This window comes from Rhododendron vialii, chromosome 10a (assembly GCF_030253575.1).
Source record: "Rhododendron vialii isolate Sample 1 chromosome 10a, ASM3025357v1".
Classification (NCBI taxonomy): Eukaryota; Viridiplantae; Streptophyta; class Magnoliopsida; order Ericales; family Ericaceae; genus Rhododendron; species Rhododendron vialii.
This window is the reverse complement of record NC_080566.1, coordinates 24762229-24784198: the sequence shown is the minus strand read 5'-3', so window position 1 is coordinate 24784198 and position 21970 is coordinate 24762229. Positions and strand designations below refer to the sequence as shown.

Below are 21970 nucleotides of genomic sequence, written 5' to 3'. Positions count from 1 at the left end.
ATATATATATATATATATATATATATATATATATATATATATATATATATATATATATATATATTATGACTAAAAAAAAAAAAGAGGGTGGATTTTATTTAGCAAAGAATTGTATTTGTAGTTGCAAATAGAAGCGCCTGCGAGAAAATATCTCTAAGCATCTCACCGTCCAAAAAAAGAAAAGAACAAAGAAATCGACTTTTTAATCGCATATTATCTCTTCCTGTTTTCGACGTTGCTCGCGTGAACTGTTAGGTCAAATCCAATCCATCTGAGATCGTGGCCATGGCGCCGCCTGCAACTGCCGGAGCTGCCGGCGGAGGAGGAGTCGTAGGTGAAGCGAGGCAGCCGCAGCCGCAGCAGCAGCAGGGTTTCGGGCAGACCGTAACCGGAGTTATTAGAATAGCGGTGTTTTGGTACTTTGCCTCCAAATTCTTCGCTCCCAAGAATAAGCCTCTGGAGCCTTCTCTCCAGATCTCTAATCTCATCCAAAAGGGTGAACCCTTGGTTCGTCTTCTACGCAATCTCACTCTATACTAAAACGCACCGATTTGATTGGTGTCGTTCGATTTTCTCTTAACAGTATGGATCTTTTTCGTCGGTCGATTTGATTTTTTGATTTGCCTGAGGTTAAAAATTTATTACCTCTGTGAGTCGGTATAGTAAATCTCTTGCTTCTGCATAAATTTCTCTGTATATATCGTTGTTATGGGATAGCCCTATGATCTGGGTATAGTTTGACTGTATTGCCTATGCAGAGAGTTGGATGAGCCGTTAGGTGAGGTTCAGCCAAGTGGCGACGTGTAGTCAGTAGCTGACACAAGGGGGTGCCGGGGTGCCTGGGCCCTCCAAATGTTCTCACATGTTACATTAGTTTTCCATACTAATTTTGGAAAATTCATTAGGATTAGTCCTTGTAAGTCCATTGGGTGAAAAAAATTTCTTTTAAGTCAAATAGGTACAGAGTGTTGGACTCGAGGAAATTTTGTCTATGGTTACTAGTGTAATGCTCGCGCTTCGCACATTTCTGCCTGCTCATTGGTTTAATTGGCCGTCGGGAAGTTAATATACATATGTTTTTTTGGGATTCATGTAGCCGACCCCAAGTGATTGGGACGTAAGGCTCGGTTTGGTTTGGTTTTGGTTTGGTTTTTTGTTCATACCACCAACTGTATACTTTTCGAGTACACTGAGCGGTTCAACTTCAACTGCCATCACTTGATGGAAATCATTCTCTTTCCTTTCGACCTTTCGGAGGTCTTAGAACACTCTAGTCCAGCTTTTCACGCTTTGGTTTCCTATAAGAACTTCTACTATCACTTGGCGATGTTGAACATTTTTCTGCGATCTATTGGGAAGAGAAAATATATAGAGTGGTGGAGGAAGAATATACCACATGATGACGCTTCTCTGAGTCGATTGCACACAGTTAATTGAGAAGAGCAACTGGGGTTGATACAAAATAATAGCATAGACTTAATCAAACCTGACATAGAGGCATACAAAACTTCATGGAGATTTTTGTTTGTTTCAAATCATGAACTATGAGATGTAGCTGTTTACCAGTCATGCATAATATATCATGCACACTTGAATTGAACAATATGGTTGTTTGGTGAATGTCTAACTAATCATGCAGGACATGGATTGTATACCCTTACCCGCATGTTGATTGTCGATCGGCACAGATACTTTGTGAAGAGTACACACACACGGACCTAACTAATAGTTGTGAACAGATGATACCTCGTAGTGCATCCTCAATAGCAGTAATAGCACCAACATAGACAGTATTGCAACCAAATAACTTCCCATCACTTGATTTTCTGATAATGCAATTAACAGCTCTTATTGACTGAGATGTCATCAAGAAGGAAATCAATAAAAAACGATATCAGATGAGAAGGGCCACAAGAACCTTCATCAACCTCATCAGAAACTGTGACTGGGTCGACTTCATCAAATGGGCCGTCTCTGGTCATGTCTTATAAAAAGTCTTTACTGCTTATGTTGATATGTTTCCTCTTTCTCATTGTCAGTCCTACCATTTGACAATGTAAGTCTGCTTGTTCAGGATATGTGGTTTTATCTCTCAGAACATGAAAAGTTCAATGACTTTGGTAGCGAAGGTGCACTTGTTTGGCATGAGACAAATATACCTTATGCTGTTTGGGGACCAGAGAGTACCAGGTCTTTGTCTCTCAAGTACTATCCATCTGAGGTAGTAAATTTACACAGCAAAGATTACTTATGGGTTACATTTGAGTGCATATTACTTGTCTTTTGATACTTGCACGTGCATGGGACCTTTTACTGTGTTTGGAAAGATTTGATTACCTATGCCAAACTTCTCATAATATTCTCCTATCAGGCTTTGAAGCAGAACGGCAGTCTTTATGCTCACATTTTCTTTGCTCGTTCTGGTTACCCACCGGACCCTAATGATCCCGAGTATCAGCCATTGGCTGCATTTGGGAGGACGCACTGTAAGATTGTTTCTCATTAACTACAGATAAATCACTGTGTTAAAAGTATAAACAACGAGATCTCGTCTTTCCTTGATATCAGCTGTTGTGACCTACCTGCCCAAGTCAAAAGCAGATAAACGGAAGAGCTTGTTGGGAGATTCCAAAGGGTCTAGCGAGGGTGCAATGGTGTCTGAGGTTCTTTCCCACCCCCCCCCCCCCCCCCCCCCCCCCCCCCCCCCCCTCAAATTGCTGTAACCTATATAAGTTTTGCTTATCCATGCTAGATCCTCAAATATATATTTTTGTCTGAGTTATTTTTCTTTGTTGTTTTGGCTACACATTTTACATCATTATTGCGGTCCCTGTATTTCAATTAAGGTTTTACTGGGTACGACCCTAGGCATGCTCCCACACACGCTGTTGAGGACTTTTAACTAGTGGGATTTTGTGTCTTTGTTGTTTTGGCAACACATTTTACATCATTTTTGCGGTCCTTGTATTTCAATTATGGTTTTACTGGGTACGACCCTAGGCATGCTCCCACACACACTGTTGAGGACTTTTAACTAGTGGGATTCTGTGCTGCCTGTCAAAAAGGTTATAATCGAACTACAGGAAAGGTTAATTGTGTGATGAATAATAACCACGTCAGGGAAAATCAGGAAAGCAAACTGATGGTTATATTATTAATGCTTACTTTCTGAAATGACAAATTATGAAGTTAAGAACTTGGAAAATGATTTTGCTATTGGAACTAGTCTAATACCAGATAAATCATCATCTTTTTATCTTCAACTCTCGGCATGATAATTCTTAGCTCAGGCATAGCATAGCATACCTACCTTATATTATATTTTGATTGCTGAAGGTATAAACTTTTTTTCCTTTTAGTGAATGAAGGTATAATTTCGTTTCCTTTGCATAGTTACATCTTTTTTCGCTCTGATTCTGCCTGGATTATGCTATTTGTAGATGTTTTATGTCAATAAAGACGTGTTTTGATTGCTTCAGGTGGAAGTTGAAGCTCCTACAGATGATACCCATGTGGAATGGGTGTCTTATTGGAAACCAAACATTACTGTGAATTTGGTTGATGATTTTACAAGGTACTTGCAGTGTCTGTAAGAACCTGTTTGTAAATGAGGAACAAATGCCAACTAATCAAAACTCACTCATGTTTGTTATACTTGTTGATTCACTACATCTTAGACATTATCAAAGTCGGTTCTCTTGTGAGAAACATTTGAGTAAAGATAGATTTGAGTGACTATGTTGACGAGAGAGGAGTAGGGAAAGTGGAGGGACTTTATTTCAGTTATAAAAACTAAAGAAAGAAGGGATAATGCAGGGGAAGTGAATAGGAAATTGACGAGCAATGCAGCAAGGACAATCACAAACAAGATAATCTAAAGGAACTCTCTCTAAGACTCAATTTTTATGAATCAACTCAAAACTGAATAGCCCTAGGCCTTACAGCGATAACTTATAGTCTAAGAAAACCCTAAACAAAGTAGGGAAGAACCGGAAAAGGCAGCACTTGCCGACCAAGCAACAAAATAAAGAAATTACGAAAATTACCAAAACCTGAAAGATTTGAGTTAGGCTCAAATCTGGAAACTATATATTAAAAATATAATTACTGCCAAAAACCTAGGTCAAAACGGAGTTGTATTGACCAAGTAATTAACAGTTTAATTATTTCCTAACATGGCAAAATTGATGATTCAGAGGCCCAAACAAAGGAATTGGGCTGAAAACCGCTGGGGCCCATGCCTTTATAGAACGATGGGCCTTGACTGTTGGGCCGTTTCGCATCTACCATTGGATCCGCTTATCAATCCGCCACCATTGACCTGCGACTTCGCCATTTGCCTGTCATGCATCTCCAAGTACTGGCATGCAATTAGATCTGTATCGGATGAAGTTCTTAATAGGAGATACACGAAGGTGATAGTGATGCAGAGCAAATGAGAGAGAAGAAGCAGAAATGTATTGCTGATCAAGTTAGATGTAATACAACCCTAATACAGTTAAATAGAAAAACATTACGTTGCCCTAGAGGACATAATGACTATCCTACCCTCAAGAGAAGCAATACTAAATCTAAGACTGTTCCACTAACAACTTTTAAAACTTTTAGGACTTTTTTCGTTTTTGTCCTTATTTGAATTTTTTTCGTGTTTGTTAGTTTTGCGCCAAACTTTTGTGGATTATTGATTTGTCTCGACGAGAGGAATCGGAAAAGTAATTTTTTTTTTACTTTTACTCATATTTTGGGAAATAACCACTTTTTAGCCCAAAAAAAAAGTAAAATATAAAACTTTACTTTTACCCAAATATTTTGAAAAATAATCACTTTTTAGCAAATGTCAATTTTTGACTTTTGTTTTTGCTAAAAAGTGGTTATTTTCCAAAATATTTGGGTAAAAGTAATTTTTTTTTACTTTTCCGATGAATCAATAATCCACAAAAGTTTGGTGCAAAACTAACAAACGTGAAAAAAATTTGAATAAGGACAAAAAATGCTAAAAGAAAAAGTGCTTAGCGGATCAGGGTCTAAGCCTAGGAATAGAAAGATACACAAAAATGCATTCTCGAAACACAAAGATACATTCACAGACAAATGGAATAAGAGAGATGATGGTGTTGTTTTGCTAGTTGAGAATATGAAGTTCATTTACCCGTTAAAACCTTAAAAAGAAATTACAGCTTTGTGCAGCCTATGCGGACCTAAGAAGGTCCATTTGGGAGAATATTTCAATGCTATCTGAAGGAGGTTGCATTGTTAGGAAGCACGTAAGTTTGTCAAATAGTGAGCTACCTAAGGGGGCAGCTTCCTGATGAGGTGCTTGGCTGCTGACGCTTAGAACCTACTCAATGACTAAGTTCTTTGAACAACCAAGCCTTCAAGGAAAAGCGTGAAGTTTAAACATTGTTCTCACATCGTCTGTAATTGTGATTGCTGACCTGCATGAAGCTTGCCCAAAAACTGCTTAGGATTTACTTTCGCTTAAGTTGCTATTCAGTTCTTCACCTCACATTCGATTATCAGCACACGTCTACCCTATCGGCTTGTTTGGTGGGCTGTTAAGGTTTGGGGGATAAGGAAGAAGGGTGGATATGTTATAAGGGGGAATGAGTTAAGAAAGAGGAAGTAACTAAGAAGGGGTTTGTTTTGGTAGTTGAAATGGATGGATAAGATTGGGTGGATAAAGAATTAATGAGAGAGCTAACTTAATTTCCCTATAATGAGAATACAAACAGGGTTTGGGGAGGTATAAAGGGCATGCCGGTAATTATGTCCATTTGGATAAGCTTATCCCGGAGGGTTGGGGTGGGTTTCGCTTATCCACTGGATAAGCAATCCGGGTTCAAAGGGGGAAGCAAACACAGGGGATAAGAGTGGGACAGAGCTTGCTTATCCCATGAAGGCTCTTATCCCCCTCCCTTCTCCGGCCACCATACAGGCCGTATGGTTGTTGGATCAATCTGCATTCTGCACAGTAACATCTTTTAACTTGCTAATTGGCCATAATACCCCCTTGTTAACTCGTTAGCGGAACTTTCTTAGCAGACTAAGTAGATGGAAAATTTAATTGTAGCATTTCAGTCCAAAATCACTCGAGGCTCCTTTGCATATTTTTCAATGTTGAGGAGGTAACATGCCTTAGGGTTTGACCTCAAGGTGGTAGATTATATTTATCTGTTGATTTGTTCATGAATCAGCAAATCGTCTGAGCTGTTTAGTTGCAATTGTCTTGCATGTTTCCTTGTTTTGACATTCACCCCACTTTTTGTGACATTCAGATTGTAGATATACATATTTGTGTATTTCTTTGTTTCAGCTTCTGAATCTACCAAGTGCAATTAATTATTCATATGTTGAGTTTGTACGCATCACGTTTCAATTATAGAGAATTCATTGTCATTAATTTGCTAATCTTGCCAATCATTTGCAGATATCCGAAAAATGCTGTTCCGCCCAATATCGATCCTTGTATCCTTCAATGTCTATTGTTGTCCTTCTAGATTGTGTTGTGATCCATTACTTAACTTTCTTGACTTTGTTTTGAGTATTCCTGAAGAGGTTTATTAGAGTTATTAGATGATACATCTTGTGGAAACTTTATATCCAACTCAAAACCAATTGGCAATGAGTGGAGAGGTCTCAAATGTTATTAAGTGATTACTCATTCCACTCCCAAGCAATGTGAGACTCTATTTCTTTGACATCCCCCCTCACTTGTAGCTGCGTTTGAGGTCTGTCACGTGTGACCACTTTTTGGTTCCTATCATCGTGCAACTATTTTTGCTGGTTTGGCATCGTGGGATGTGAATTGTGAATTTTTTTTTAGAATGTGCGGTGGAAGGGGCCCCGCTTTGATACCATGTGGAAACTTTATATCAAACTCAAAACCAATTGGCAATGAGTGAAGAGGTCCCAAATGTTATTAAGTGATCACCCATTCCACTCCCAAGCAATGTGGGACTCTATTTCTTTGACACATCTTATGGAGCTCCTATGCTGCAAGCATGAAACTTTTGATGTACCCTATATTTAACAAAGTGTTTTAGTATGTATGAAACTGGACTAGCATTGTAAAAAAGACTGATAAATCAAGTAAAACTGGAAAACTAGGGTTCTGAATGGGCCCAGAGGAAAATGTTCATCTTGCTGCTTGTATTATTCATATTTCATGCTTGTGTGGAATTGCTTTGTATATTTCGGTATTGATTCCTGAACTTTAAGGCATTGTGTTCATGCTAGTATGCTAGGATAACTTTTATGTTTTAAGTGTTCTAGGCAGTGTGTTATCAAATTTTTTATTTGAATGGAGAATCTTTAATGTCCTTCCGCTAATTGTGAATTGAAATGGCAAATTGTGAATCGCTCTGACTCGGTCATGTTTTTCAAAAAAAAAATGCAAATGTGCTTGTATTAAGAATGCATAATTAGGTCCTGATCACTGAAAAGTTTATCTCAATTGATGGATTGGTGATCGTGTGGTCTTATATCTTGAAACTTGAAAGGGTTCAATAAAGTTAGCAATAAACGATAATCTTGAGTGCGGAATAAACTTGAATGAATTGTCAAAAGCCGACACAGATGCACTCGACAACCTCAAAAAGAAATAAAGAGTACCCAATATCCTTAAAGAAGAATGAAAGGGCCAAAGCCTTAGGGATCCCTTGTTTTTGTTGATTTAAACCTGCCCCACGTAGGGTTCTTCCTCATATACGAGTAGGGATGGGAGATCAAAGATAATGTAAATAACACCTCTCGAGGCTCTTATTGGGACACCGAGTCCTACTTCCGAAGTCTACATAGGTAATCATGGGAATACAAGGAACCATGTAAGCTACTACTTGTAACTTGGGCTTAAGCATTTTGGGCCATATGGTTTGGCTCCAACAAGTTACTAGGTCGGTGGTCTACAGGGGGCGTTAATTATGGTATTAGAGCAACTTGTGTACACAATCGTGTGTGCTCGGGTCACGGAAAAGAGATGCTGTGGTGACCTTGGTCATTATGGAAAAGACCTGTGAAATATTGTCGTGACTCTAGTGCTCAACCCATTGCAAGGGTGTGAGGCCATAAAGGTGGAGAGATTGCATGGAAAGTCTATATGGGTCATCTTGGGGAGATAAAGAACCATGTAACCTACGACTAGTAACTTGTGCTTAAGCATTTTGGGCCATGCAGTTAGGCTCCAATTAGTTACTAGGTTGGTTGACATGGGGCATTACACTTATGCATCCACACAAATATGCCCTCGGAAAAAGGAGGAAAAAAAAGCTGCAATTTTTTGCTGGTGGGTCTATGAAACTCTGACAAAGATTCATTTTTGGCTACTGTTCAGAATTGGCAAGAATTGGTTCCATTCAGTACTTGATTCACAATGATTTGCTATTACTAGTACTAGTTTTGTATGGACTGATTAGTGAATTTGAATCTCCTTTGGTGATGTCAAGACCTCTATTTAAAAGTGCTTTTCATTTAAGTACGAAGCACTAAAGTGTTCTGCACTTCTCCCAGTCGTACATCTTGCGAAGTACTTCATTTTGCACTAAAATAGAACAGTAAATTCTTTCCTTTTCTTTTCTTCTCCCTGTCGTACGTTTTGGACTTCATTAACTATTTATGTATCTGATTAAGGGAGGTTTTAGTTGAAAAGTGTGCTTTTGAAGTCATTGTGGTCTTGAGTTTTCTTGACTTGAGTTTGCAGACTTGAATATTGAACTAAAAACTGGGAATTACTATCCAACCATATTCTTCAATGAGTTTTGGTTACTTAGAGATAAGTTAATAATGATAAATGACACAATAAAGGAATTGTCGCTGAATCTCGAGGTGGGTCCGATAAGTATGACGAAGTGGCAGCTATTCCAGCAAATTGATCAATCATTCCAGATCCACCGTAGTTACGGGAGCATGCTTGAAGGTGAGGCTGACGAGCTCAAGGTACTACCTTTTTCCTTAGCCTGAGATTTATGAAGCTTCGAAGTTCGAATAATTATTTACTCTTGATCTTTTTAAGTTTTGTTTAGACCTCTCATCCAAGTACATAAATTGGGATTAAGGCAAAATATGAAATTTCTATCTCATCCATTTGAAAGGCTAGAAATATTTATTTTCTAATGGATGTGACCTTGTTTTTCTTAAAGTCATAAAAGTTAAGATGATCAAAGAGTTGAAGTTGGGCACGGATGTTAGACACTTAAGGGCTTGTTTGGATGCCGGAGAAGGGAGGGGTATAAGTTATCACCCCTCAATTGGACCTGGGCCCATCTCTAAGCCCTGGTTTGGGAAGCCAAAACCTAGGGGTATTCGTTTATCCCCTTTCTTAGGTAAGACCGGAGAAGAGGGGATTCAGGGGTCTAAGTTTCGATTGGGGTTTGAGGTATCCATAATTTATCCCCCTTAATCCCCCTCAAAATTTGACGATTCCACCCCTCCTTATCCCCCTTCCCCCACTCCCAGCCTCCCATCACACACATGCACACCTAGACGATCAGGAGAAATGGAAGAGAGAGAGAGAGAGAGATAGAGAGAGAGAGAGAGGCATACCGTGATGACGGCGAGGAGCCGGCGACGATTGTGAAGCTTTGTTTGTGAATTGGGTTTCTTCTTCTTCTTTGTCTTTTGCCGTGAGCCGGCGGCGATTGTGAAGCTTTGTTTGTGAATTGGGTTTCTTCTTCTTCTTTGTCTTTTGCCGTTTCTCTCTCTCTCTCTCTCACTCACTCACTCTTTTACGGCAAGAACAAGGGAAAAAAAAAAAACTAAGGAAATTTATTATTTATGCGTGCCCCTGTGTTCCATACAACCTTACCAATCCACACTTAAAAAAACACGAATTTGAATTTTTATACTTATTAAATTAATTAATTAATTAATAAATTAAATTATTATTGCTTAATTATGAAAAAAGTAATTAATTGTATTGACTTTTGCATTTTTATATTTAACTTAATGAATAATCTAATTTATTAATGCACAAGGGCAAAAGAGTCATTTAACAGCTTCTTACATCATTCACCCTTCCTTATCCTCCCATTTTATCCCTTATCCAAATCAAGTACTATTTTATCCCCCTCTCTAATACCTCATCCAAACCAAACACTAATTAATCCCCCCTCCATAAAAGTCATATCAATGTGGGTTCACCTTTCTTAAATAATACCCCCTACTATCTTATCCCCCTTCATAAATAATATCCCAAATCCTTATCCCGCATCCAATTGGGCCCTAAGACATATGCCCCGCCCTTCCATATCAGTTCCATAGTTGGGGATAGTATACGAGATCACAAAAATACTGCCTAAGATAAGCCAAACATATCACATCTGCCTAGCAGGAATTGATTTCTGTATGCTAAGGTTGTCAAATCGTGAATTGAATCGAAAATCGAAATGGTCCTTTTTCGAATGGTGAATCCAATTGAATCGTGAATCGCTCCGATCCAGTCATGATTTCTATAATGCATGGAAACATATGATTTGATTTGGTAACTAAATATACATTGGAAAGGAAAGTTTAGACCTAAATCACTAAAAAGCTTCTTCTAAATGTCAATTTGGTAACCTAAGCTGCTTCTATTGCAGCTTCCAAGAGATGTGGATTTGTGAATTCTACTTATGGTCCCTTTTATGGAGAAGAGTTGAAAGTACAAAATACAACCCCATTTTTTCTGTCTTTTCCGATCCATCTTCTTAATAAATCTCCCCTTCTTATTACCTATAATACTACATAAGGAGAAACATAGGCAAAAGATTGCATATAACAATACTATCTTAAAAAAAATATTTTGATCCCTTTTCCAACAACAAAAAAGCAAAAAATGAGTGAAAAACGAATTCGGCAAATTTTGAGTGAATCAAAAGATCCACCGATTCACAGCTATTTCCGATACAGGTAGCCTTTGTAATCGACCTTCGTATTGAATCGTAAGGTACTAATCGTGAATCATACGATTCTAATAACTAAAACAATTAGAACTGAGCCAAATCCTCCATAGCGACTGCATCTGCTAACTTATAATCATGTGAATGATGCGTCCATTGCTAATTTTGACCCACAAAGGAGACAATGTGATGGGATTCTGTCATGCTGTTATTGGTTTGTTTTGTTAATATGCATCTAAATACATTACAGCAATGTAATGGGATTTATAATTTCTTAAGTCATCTAAGTCTACTTGTTCACTCCAAATTTTGGTTTGGTTAATCTGCTTTTTTTTTTTTTTTTTGCAGAGAGTATTCTTGGAAGGGAATCCGTACCTTCTAGTGATTACAATGGTTGTCTCAATATTTCATTCCATATTTGACTTCTTGGCATTTAAGAATGGTAATGGAAATCATCTGTATCTCTTCTATGATGAGTAGTATGGGACATGGGAAATATATATTAATTTAGTTTTCCATGCACTACAGATATTCAGTTTTGGAACAAAAATAAATCAATGGAAGGACTTTCTGCGAAGTCAGTTGTCGTGAGCTTTATATGTCAGTTCATTGTCTTTCTCTACCTACTTGACAATGATACTTCATGGATGATACTTGCAAGTTCTGGTGTTGGTTGTTGCATTGAGTTTTGGAAAATTGGGAAAGCCATGCACATTGAGGTATTGCTTCAGGTTACAAAAGTGTATAGCAATGCTGTTTTATATATCTTTGCTTTTGTTTGACGATGCATTTCTATTTGTGTTGGCAAAATGGTTTTGTCTCTTATGTTATAAAACGTAAGCTAATAGCTTATTTTCCATCAAACCTGTGGTATTTGTCATATTGAGGGGGCAATGAATCATTAGTATCATAACAGAAACCATAAACGTTCATTTTTCCATATTTCAAGTCTTTTGTTGTTTTTGTAACATGCTGTGATTTGTAATTTATTTGTCTTCACGCCTATTTGGACCCTGAAAAGTGCTTGAATTGATTTTCTTCAGAAGATAAAAGATATGTCCCAGAATGTCAAGTCAACGTGTACTTCTGTTAGATTATTTTGTTTTGTACTGTGCATTTTACCATTTAATATCCGGTATGTCAATCTCAGGTTGAGAGAAATAGTCAAATAGAGAATGACATGCTTAAATCATCTTAGAATTCCATATCCACTTTTTTGCTTGTTAACGTTGAGAATCACATAGCTGTATTTGTAGGTGATGCTAAATTTTTTTTAAGAAACATGTGTCTTAGAGGAATGCTTTGGTCAGTTGTTGTGACCATCGCTTTAAAGGACTTACCATAAGATATTGGCTCATAGGCCCTGCTTCTAAACATCTAACATGCAGCTGGCTGAAATGTTGGAACGAGTAAATAATTGTAAACATTGCTGCTGGGCTTGGTGGTAGGTTTTTGGATAGAGCTTGTTCGACATTGGTTAATAACCTCTGAAACTTATCGGGGGACGACGAAAAGTAAGTATTAGTAGAACCAAGCTTAGTAGCATGAAGCGGGTGCGGGAGCGGAAGCGGGTGCGGGGGAGCGGAGGCAACTAGAAGCTCCTAAGGTTGGGAGCACCTAAGGAGCATATATAGATTGTATAAAAATGTATATAAAATATATTTTTAAATACTTAACCATCGAAGAACAAGTAATACTAAAGAATTTCTTGTTCTTAAAGTGTAATTATTGGAAGTTATTTATTCACAATTTGCAAAACTTCTTGACTAATATGATTCTCATATGCCTATCAAGAAAAAATATGATTCTCATATTCTTATTTCCACAATGGCATAACTCCCTTAAAAGTACAAGAATAACTGCCTTGACGGCCGATAAGCTCTCATCTTATTTAGAAGCGAGCTCCCATCTTGAGGGGAGCGAGCTCCCGTCAAGCTCCCATCTTGGGAGTGCCGATTCGAGCTTCCGTCAAGGGAACGCACCCATTTTAGAAGGATCCTGCTACTAAGGAACCATTCTTATCAGGGGATGCCGATCACGAGTAGGGTAATGGTGATTAGACATGCTGGACCAAGGAGGCAGAGCTGGAGAACTGTAGGGAGGAGAAGAAGAAGCACAAAGCTAGTTCGAGGGTAGATTGTACTCCTTTGAAACCATATTGGACCAAAATGAATCAATTTGAACGAAGTACTTTAGCATCAGGTGCAGCTTTGGGTGGAAGGGAAAATACTGCATATGCTCTACAGAACCAACATGAACTGCTCCTTCGACACGTACAACTCCTTAGTCACATGGTCACAAAAGTAATAGCTCTTCTTGATTGATGCCATATCCCAAGAAAACACCGAGGACACAACGAGCAGAACTTGACCACAGAGAGGCTCGTAAGAAGAGATGCCTATTCTTTCGTTCAGCTTGTTGTATTGGGCAGGAGTATGAGGAAAAAAAGGCTTGGTGAACAATAGCATGAGTTGCCAAAAATTGACTTTTTTTGGCTTAAAAGTGTTCTTCACCCCATTAACCGAGGTAGAAAATTGAGTTTGGGCCATAGCGTGAAAAGTGACGTAAGTTTTGAAAAATTGTTTGTCAGTGAATAAACCTATGAAAGCCAACTGGCTATGAAGCACCGACACCTCTAGATGTCGATGAATTGCAGTGTCAGGACACGGGGACACGGCGGGACACCTCGGAGATTCGTACGTGACACGCCACGTGGCGTGTCCCTTATTTTAATATTAAATTTTGAGGGGGACACGGCGGGACACTGATGGGGACCCCGATGGTGACACTACAGGGGCCAAACTGCAATTTTTAAAACAAATTTGGGGGCCAAACTGCAATTTTTGAAAAAATTGGGGGTCAAACTGTAATTTTTTTAAAAAAATTTGGGGCCAAATTATAATTTTTTAAAAATTTCTAGGTGTTAAACTATAATTATTTATTTATTTAAATAAATATACATGTGGCGTGTCCCCCGCTGTGTCTGTGTCCTCATTTTTTTAGAATTCTAGTGTCCATGTGTCGGTTTCGGTGTCGGTGTCGGTGCCCGTGTCGGTGCATCATAGCCAACTGGTGATCATCTATGAATGAAACATAAAATACATAGAACCACCCTTTGTTGGAATTGGAGAAGGATCCCATACTAATTAGTATGAACAACTGAACAACATGAAAAGAAGTAGAAACATAATTACTTTTATTACATTTAAAGAAGACGTTTTCGTGAAGTTACAACCGCTACACTAAGAAATTTTCCAAATAAAAATTTCACCAAAAAGACCAGACTTTGCAAAGAAATTTCACCGGAGACTTTGCCACACTGAGTTACTCACTAGACAAGTGTCCTATAATCCCAACGAGAAAGCTAGAGGATGCCCCTTCCACGCAAAAAGAAAGAGAAGAAGAAAGATAATCAAGTGGTGGAAGTAGACTCCATTGGAATGTGCGAGCTTCTAGAGTGTAGAGATCACCAACTCTACGACGGTCCCAATATGCTTCTTGGATGCCCAATTCTACACAATGCAACAAGAAGAAAAGAACCAAATGTCAAAGACAGATTTAGACAATTGACTAATTGAAATTAGGCTTAAAAAGGAACCGAGACACATAGAATATATTTGAGATGGACAATAAAAGGGATGAAATAGGGAATATAATATCACAAACGCATAAAACACTATGCATAAGGGTCCGTTTATGGTTGCAATATCCATAAGGGAAAGTAGAGGAAACACAATTACTGGGAAGAAACTGGACAAAAAAGTTGTGTCATGTTGGTAAGATAAGTGTGGTATAAGAACCATGTAAACATGAGTGAATGGTATTCATACTAGAAGTTTGTTGAGGATCCCCTTTGTTGGTAGACACAAAAGCCCGGAACTACTGAATTGTGCGAACAAGAACAAAGATCGAATAGCGATAGAGGTAGGCTGCAGGATGGCGAGGATGCATCCCTTCATTTGTACAAGCTTAGGGCATGCCATTTTCAATTGGCCCTTTTGGCTGCTAAAACTACATTCGTTGATAGTAATACGAAATTTAGGGTCTGCCCGTGACTTGAATTAATGTGATGCTGGTCTAGGCACGAGAGGTGCAGATGAAGTGACTAAAACAGACAGAGCGAGGTGCAACGTAAGCCCCTTTTAACCTAGGTTTCCTTGTATGAACTGCTCCATTCACTGTGGGTAAAGGAGACTGATGTAGAATTGCCCTTCAAGTAGGCTCAAGTTGATCTTGGATGGCCATGGGAAACTATTCAAGTCGTTTCTTCTGAAATTTGGCATCACTCTCTAGTAGTTGCAAATCTGATGGTTCCAGGAGGCCAATAGATCCCGATAGTCAGTCATCTCATCGTAAAATTTCTGAATCGATTTATCTTTCTGAGTGGCACTTCGAATGGACATTCCAAGCACTGGTTAGTAAAATTCGATTCAAGGTACATGGTTTTCAGATACTCGAAACTTTCTTTGTTGTATAGCACTGGGGAAAATTCATACCTGTACTTGGTTCTACAGAGTTGTGAATCAAGTAAGAATCCGTGCCTTCTCCATTTTCCATGTTGCAAGTGTAATCGCACAACCTTCAACTTATGATCAGTAGGCTGTAGTACCAAACCATTTGCATGTCCCCCACATACCCTTGTCGACAACAAATTTTCCATCGCTTATGACCAATAAGAGCAATTCTGACGCAGGGAAGCGTCTTGAAAAAGAAGAACGTGCAACAAGGGCAATCACGAACAAGTTTGAACTAGAGATACTCTCTCTACGAATAAACAATAATGAGAAAACTCTCAATTTTTTTATTAATCAAATAACAACCACCTTGCCCTAAGGCTTACACCAATTATTATACTAATTGAATTTCTAAACCTACCATTCTTAAAAACTCAAAAGGAACATAAAAATAAGGAAACAAAATTAGTCCTAATTTTTCTTGACCAAGAATCCTATACAAAATAGGAATAATAGATCAAAACAAACCAGGAAAACTAAATACTTATAAAAAAAATCTTGACTAAAATAAAACATTCCTACTAAAATACTTATTTTAGAATAATAATATAAGATTCCTATATATCTGTAATAATTAAAATGTTGGCTTGCATCAAATTCTAACCGGTCAATGTCTGCTAATAGCTTGCACATTATTGTGAGACATGATGAACAATGAAAAGAAGAATCAAAATGGTATCAGACTTCCTCAAAGAAGACGCTGACCGAGGGCCCCCACATTTGGGCCGGAAAATAGGGCCCCCAAAGGAGAGAAGTATTAAATGAAATATGCAGTGCAATTTTGAAGGGCCCCTATGGTTCAGTTGTTGGAAGGCCTTCTTGCATCTGTTTTTTGAATATATAAAATAATTTTCTTATAGAACCGTTGTAGGGATTAAATGCTGCTATCGAGTTTTGAACTCAAAACCAAATGGTTTAGCCTAGAGACACCATATTGTTGGGCCAATATGTTTTGTCTTCCAAGATGAACATTTATATTTATATCAAACATACAGATTTAAAGTACTCCACCACACCACAATTGGTTTGCTTTTGTGATTTTTTCCCTTAATTTTGTATCTTCCTTTTAAAATACACTGAATCATAGTTTTAAAGTAATTTTTGAAATATTTTGAAACTTGATTAAAAGAAATTCCTAAGGACTCCTATTATGAACTCTTTGAAGACGTGTGGCAAAGATAAAAATTAGCTATTGGAAAGGGAGAAATATATATGTGTCCTCCAGTTATATCACAAAGCTTGAACTTGAAAAAGATGTACATTACAAGATGCAGAACACATGTTTACGGACTTATGGCTTGTACATAAAACGGATGCATAATCCAAGAATCAAAAGGCATCTTCACAAATGTGTTAAGAATGCTATGGTAATTATCAATCGAATAATGCCTTAAGAATGCTTCACAATTTTTGGTAGGAATTGCATCAATCTAGCTTTAGTGGGTGAGGCATAGGTAATAAGGATCAAGGGCCCGATCTTGATTTTTTGCTTAGGGTCCCGAGAATCTTAGGGCCAGCCCTGGCTGACCCAGTCAAAATCACTCCTGCTTTACATATCATGAAGAAATAATCATGTATCAAGGGCTGAGAGAAGTTTTTGGAGGTTTTAGAGGGTTCTCGGGAGTTCGTGTAAGGTTGCCAAAGTTCGAAAGGGCTATAAGTGATAGGCGAGGTCCTGTTGTTGCTGATCGGAGGCCTCTGTTGCAGATCGATGACGAATCGTCGCAGGCTTTGCTGGGGGTTTTACAAAGGTAGCCGAAGTTGCCGGAGGTCGGACAAGGTTCCGCAAGATCATACGAGGCTCAGTGGTTCTTGGTTGTTTAAATCGTAAGGTTTTCCATGTGCTAGGGTTGCAGATCCAGTCTTGATTTGTTTGAACAGAGGTCGCCAAAGCTTCTTAGGGTTCCAGTGAAGTTTGCTGGAGCTTCTACAGCTCAGGCAAAGTTCAGCGGAGGTCACACAACGGCAAAGAGAAGTGCGGATCAATGAACATAGACAAATGCAGTGCAAAATAGGAACAAAGACAAACCGACATAGAAATAAGATGTTAGGACTAGAGGGACACCACGCACGCAAACCCACACAACGATTTCAGAGAAAAACTCCTTTTGATATATATTCACACTATAAATAAAGATGAAAAAATCTCTGGGAACCACACATGGGTTCCTTTCCAGGAAGCCACAAACCGGATCCCCACACTTGTCTCACCCTCTCCCTCACATTATGTGGCACACTAACCTTAATAGGGTTTACAAGCTATATATATAAGGGCTTTGGGTAAAATACACAAGACACCCAACACTATGGGTGTCTCTCACAAAACCCCACCACTATGGGTGGACCCCAACAATCACCCCCTCCACACAGAGTGGGTAATCGTTGCATCCGTCTAGTATCACTCCAAGTCTAGTGTCCAACACCCCCTCATCGGAGTACCCCTGCTTGACTGAATGTCTCCTTGCAAGACTAGATCTTTTGAGTTTCGAGGCTAAACATGCTGTCTGGTTGCAATTTTGCACCCCTTGATCGGAGTGCCTGCACACCCTAACCATAGTGCCCACATCCTCACCTGGATGCCATAAATTGCGTCCGACAAACCGCGAACGCCCGTGCCCAATCACAGGACACCAACCCGTGACTCCATCTCTCCTCCTCATGCGACTGCATATCCTAGAGAGGATCTAGACACAAAATCCATGAAGGAAGAGATCCCAACGATGCATCGTTGCGTCTCCATCTCAATCCCTCTGTCCGGATCTTCAGTGAACAACTCCCAGCAGCCAGTTGCCCACCCCACCGTTTGCAGACTATTCCACGCACAAACTGATTTGGTACCTCCTGAACATCTCAGGTCATGACTCCTTGTACTCCAGTGCCCTTCCTGTGCGTCTTTGCAATATGGGTTGCCCATCCTCCTCATGTAGCCCAAATCACAACTCAAATCTGCAACTCTTGAAGATAGGTCTTCAGCACTGTCCATCACATATACCTCTCCTAGAGCCTCCTGCCACTCGTCGTTCCTCGTTCCACTCTAGTCTTTTCCTTGCAACCTTTGATCTTTGATATGTCGCCCTAGTAAGCGCCTGTGTCATTACCAGACGAGCTCTCCAGCACCCCCCAAACCAGGATGCTACGCTCAAAAGAATGTATTCTTGCTCACTAGGTATTCCGTGACTGATTACGACCTCCCATGGCCGTCCGGAACCAATCACTTTGCTGCAACAAGCCTCCTCACAACCTGATTCGCCTCCAAACATCCGATTCCTGCTAGAGTAAGCAATTACACTAGCTTAGGAGCCTTCAAACCAAAAACGGAGTGCGGTGTTGGATCTGGAACATTGAACCCAGTCCAAAACTGGTCTGAACCGGCCATATCGACTTCGAACCGGTCCAAAAAACAACCTTTGAACTGGTTGGCACAAACCGCTGACTCAGCAGCTGACTGGACAACCATGTCATCGTTGGCTGCCTGATGTGGCAGCTGGCCATTCGATGTGACATGATGACGTGGCAGACTGGGACCCATACCTGCTGACGTGGCTGCCACGTATCTCTGACATGGCAGCTGACGTGTCAACATGTGATGCTGAGCTGGCAGCTGACTCAGCGTCTTCTCCAGATCCTTCCGCGCGTGCACGCGAGTGAGATCTACTCACTGCCACGCGCCACCGTTGACCAGCGCGCGCAGCCTCTCCCGGGCGATTCTGGCGACATTTTGGCCACTCCCGAGATCGTCTCGACGAGATGAACAAAACCCAGTGGTCAAAATTTATTTTCGAGCACTTCTGATCTGAGCCAACATAGAACAGCCCGCCGCCTTTCAAAATGCCTGTGCGACCTCCTCGGGGGACGAAACATGATCCCGCACACACCGTTGTGATTGTCTGTGAGGGGAATCCAAAACTATGATCAAACACAGTTTTTGAGCACATTTTTTTTTTTTCCAGAAATCGAACCAGTGGGACAAAAAACGTTTTTTGGTGACCCTCTCAATCTAACTTGATTGGCTCTCTGATTCCAATGGTTAGGACCAGAGGGACACCACGCGCACAACCCACACACCGATTTTAGAGAAAAACTCCCTTATATATATAGCTTGTAAATCCTATTAGGGTTAGAGTGTGACATGATGTGAGGGAGAGGGTGAGGCGAGTGTGGGGAGCCGGTTTGTGGCTTCTCGGAGAGGAACCGGCGGTTCCTGGAGAGTTTTTTCATCTTTATATATTGTGAATATATATACAAAGGGAGTTTTTCTTTGAAATCGGTGGGTGGGTTGTGTGCGTGGTGTCCCTCCGGTCCTAATAGAAGATGCAGATGCAGATGCAAATCAAATCTTCTTCCGGTGGCGGCACCCATCCGCTGTGAACTGAAATATAGAAGGGTAAGCATCTCGCAACCTAACATCTCCACATCAAATATATGCTCCCAAAACTTCACCCTCCTCCCTGCTCCCACTTTCATATTAATATGTCTAGATAACTCACCCCATCCTCTCCTAATACCCGTCCAAAGACCCACCCCATGCGGCATAATCACAATAATACGGGTAAAATATAGGCTAACCTTGTTAACCTTTGGCAACCCTAATGCGACTAAAAGACTACACTACCTTACAAAGACTGATAAATAACAATAACAAGAAATACCACTCTCCCAGAAACCAGAAAGAAAAGATGGCTAGTCTTGCCCCTTAATAGAGTAGAGCAGCAAAGCCAGATTTGTTTAACTGATACCCAATTGCTAGTCTGGGTGGTTGACTATTCTATATGGCCACATGGTCTCTCTATCGCGTTTGCTGATAAAAATGTCATATGAAGTTCATAACATTGTTGGTTATTCCTTAGACCTGTGTTTCATTACTACTTGGAGTCCTTGGTCAATCGCTGATGCTTGGACCCACCCCAGTGCAGGTGATTTGGTACCTGAATGCACTAGAATTGCTTGGATTGTAGTCTTCCTGAAAATCATGTTTGCATGTGCTTTGTATACACGTACCGGTGAATCCTGTGCTCTTATTGGGACTACCTTACTGGTCAATCTACATCAGTTGCTGGTTTATCAAATTGCTGTCATACTTATTAGCCTTGTTTAATTACTGCAAGGCATCTGTTTGAAAATGTTCGCTTAATGTTTTCCAGATTGATAGGTCTGGGAAGGTACCTATGTTGAGATTCAGAGATCGTGAGTCATATGCGGGTAACAAGACAAAGGAGTATGATGATCTTGCGATGAAGTATTTGTCTTATGTGCTATTCTTTCTGGTTGCATGCTCCTCTGTTTATTCTCTCATGTACGAACGCCACAAGAGCTGGTACTCGTGGATTCTCTCTTCGCTTACAAGCTGTGTTTACATGTTTGGTAAGACCTTGGATTCCTCCAATTGTCTTTTCTGCAGCCTCTTATCCTTATTATTTACTAGTAATACGATTACTCTTTGGTGTCTGTTTCATATTTTCTTTTTTCTTTCTTGGCTAATGTGCTAACTTCTGTTGAAACTTTTTAGTTCGAGATGTACAAGTTTTTTTTGTGTGTGTGTGCATGTTTTACAATATTTGAGGCCAACCCTATGGGCTGTTTAATTGATGAACTGGACAATAGTATTGGACTATACCGAAGGGTTGTGTAGTACTGGTTATCCAGAATGAGGGATTACTCATCTGTACTGATCCCTAGGCAATTTTTATTCAACTCACTAGTCCCGATAAAAAAAATAGGAAGAAAATCTCTGAGTTGGGCCAATCAAATAGATCATTGGCATATTGCTTCGCACTTTGAGGCGACCTTGATGTCACAGTTTTGTATACGTTAAATTGTACGTAGGTCATGTATATTTTTGCAAACCAAGGGAGGGTCTTGGGCAAAGTAATCCTTCATGTACTACCAATCGGGTTGAAATATAAAATACTTAACTGAACCTAACGAGTTAGGATTTCGGGCCAGATTTTGGTTTTTGTTGAAACACTTAGTGAAAGATTACGATAGAATTGGAAAACCCAGAGTAATTAGGTTTATTTCTCATTACGTTATACTTATACAACTGTAATCAATAATTACACATTAGACCCTTATCTTCTAATCTACTTACATAAGAGATTAAATGTAAACTACAGCTAATTACATATAAACCCATAACTTAACACTCCCCCTCAAGTTGGTGCGAAGATATCAATCAAGCCCAACTTGAACACAATAGGGTGAAAACTCTTACTACCAAGTCCTTTTGTGAATATGTCAGCTAGTTGATCTTCAGATCTCACAAAAGGCATACATATCAAACCCGCACTTAGCTTCTCCTTGATGAAGTGCCTGTCAATCTCTATATGCTTCGTTCTGTCATGTTGAACAGGATTATGAGCAATGTTGATGGCAGCTTTATTGTCACAGTAGAGTTTCATAGGACCATTATCATTAATTCCCAAATCACGTAACAAGGTTTGGAGCCACAAGAGCTCACAAACGCCATGAGCCATAGCTCTATACTCAGCTTCTGCACTAGACCTGGCGACCACTGATTGCTTCTTACTTCGCCAAGTAACCAAATTTCCCCCAATGAAAGTACAGTAGCCAGAAGTAGAGCGTCTA

The 21970-nt window shown here is 39.7% G+C and overlaps 1 protein-coding gene across 1 annotated transcript in view; it reads left to right on the top strand.

The window, feature by feature from the left end:
* Positions 1-88: 88 nt before the first annotated feature.
* Positions 89-21970, top strand: part of LOC131303402 (uncharacterized) — a 28185-nt gene continuing 6303 nt past the window's right edge. Inside the window, exons 1-10 of the mRNA XM_058330251.1 lie at positions 89-507; positions 2075-2221; positions 2372-2486; positions 2569-2663; positions 3480-3574; positions 6428-6465; positions 8696-8931; positions 11220-11313; positions 11400-11590; positions 20527-20746. Of these exons, the coding sequence (XP_058186234.1) occupies positions 286-507; positions 2075-2221; positions 2372-2486; positions 2569-2663; positions 3480-3574; positions 6428-6465; positions 8696-8931; positions 11220-11313; positions 11400-11590; positions 20527-20746 (1453 nt within the window). The 5' untranslated portion in view covers positions 89-285. The remainder of the gene's footprint in view (positions 508-2074; positions 2222-2371; positions 2487-2568; positions 2664-3479; positions 3575-6427; positions 6466-8695; positions 8932-11219; positions 11314-11399; positions 11591-20526; positions 20747-21970) is intronic.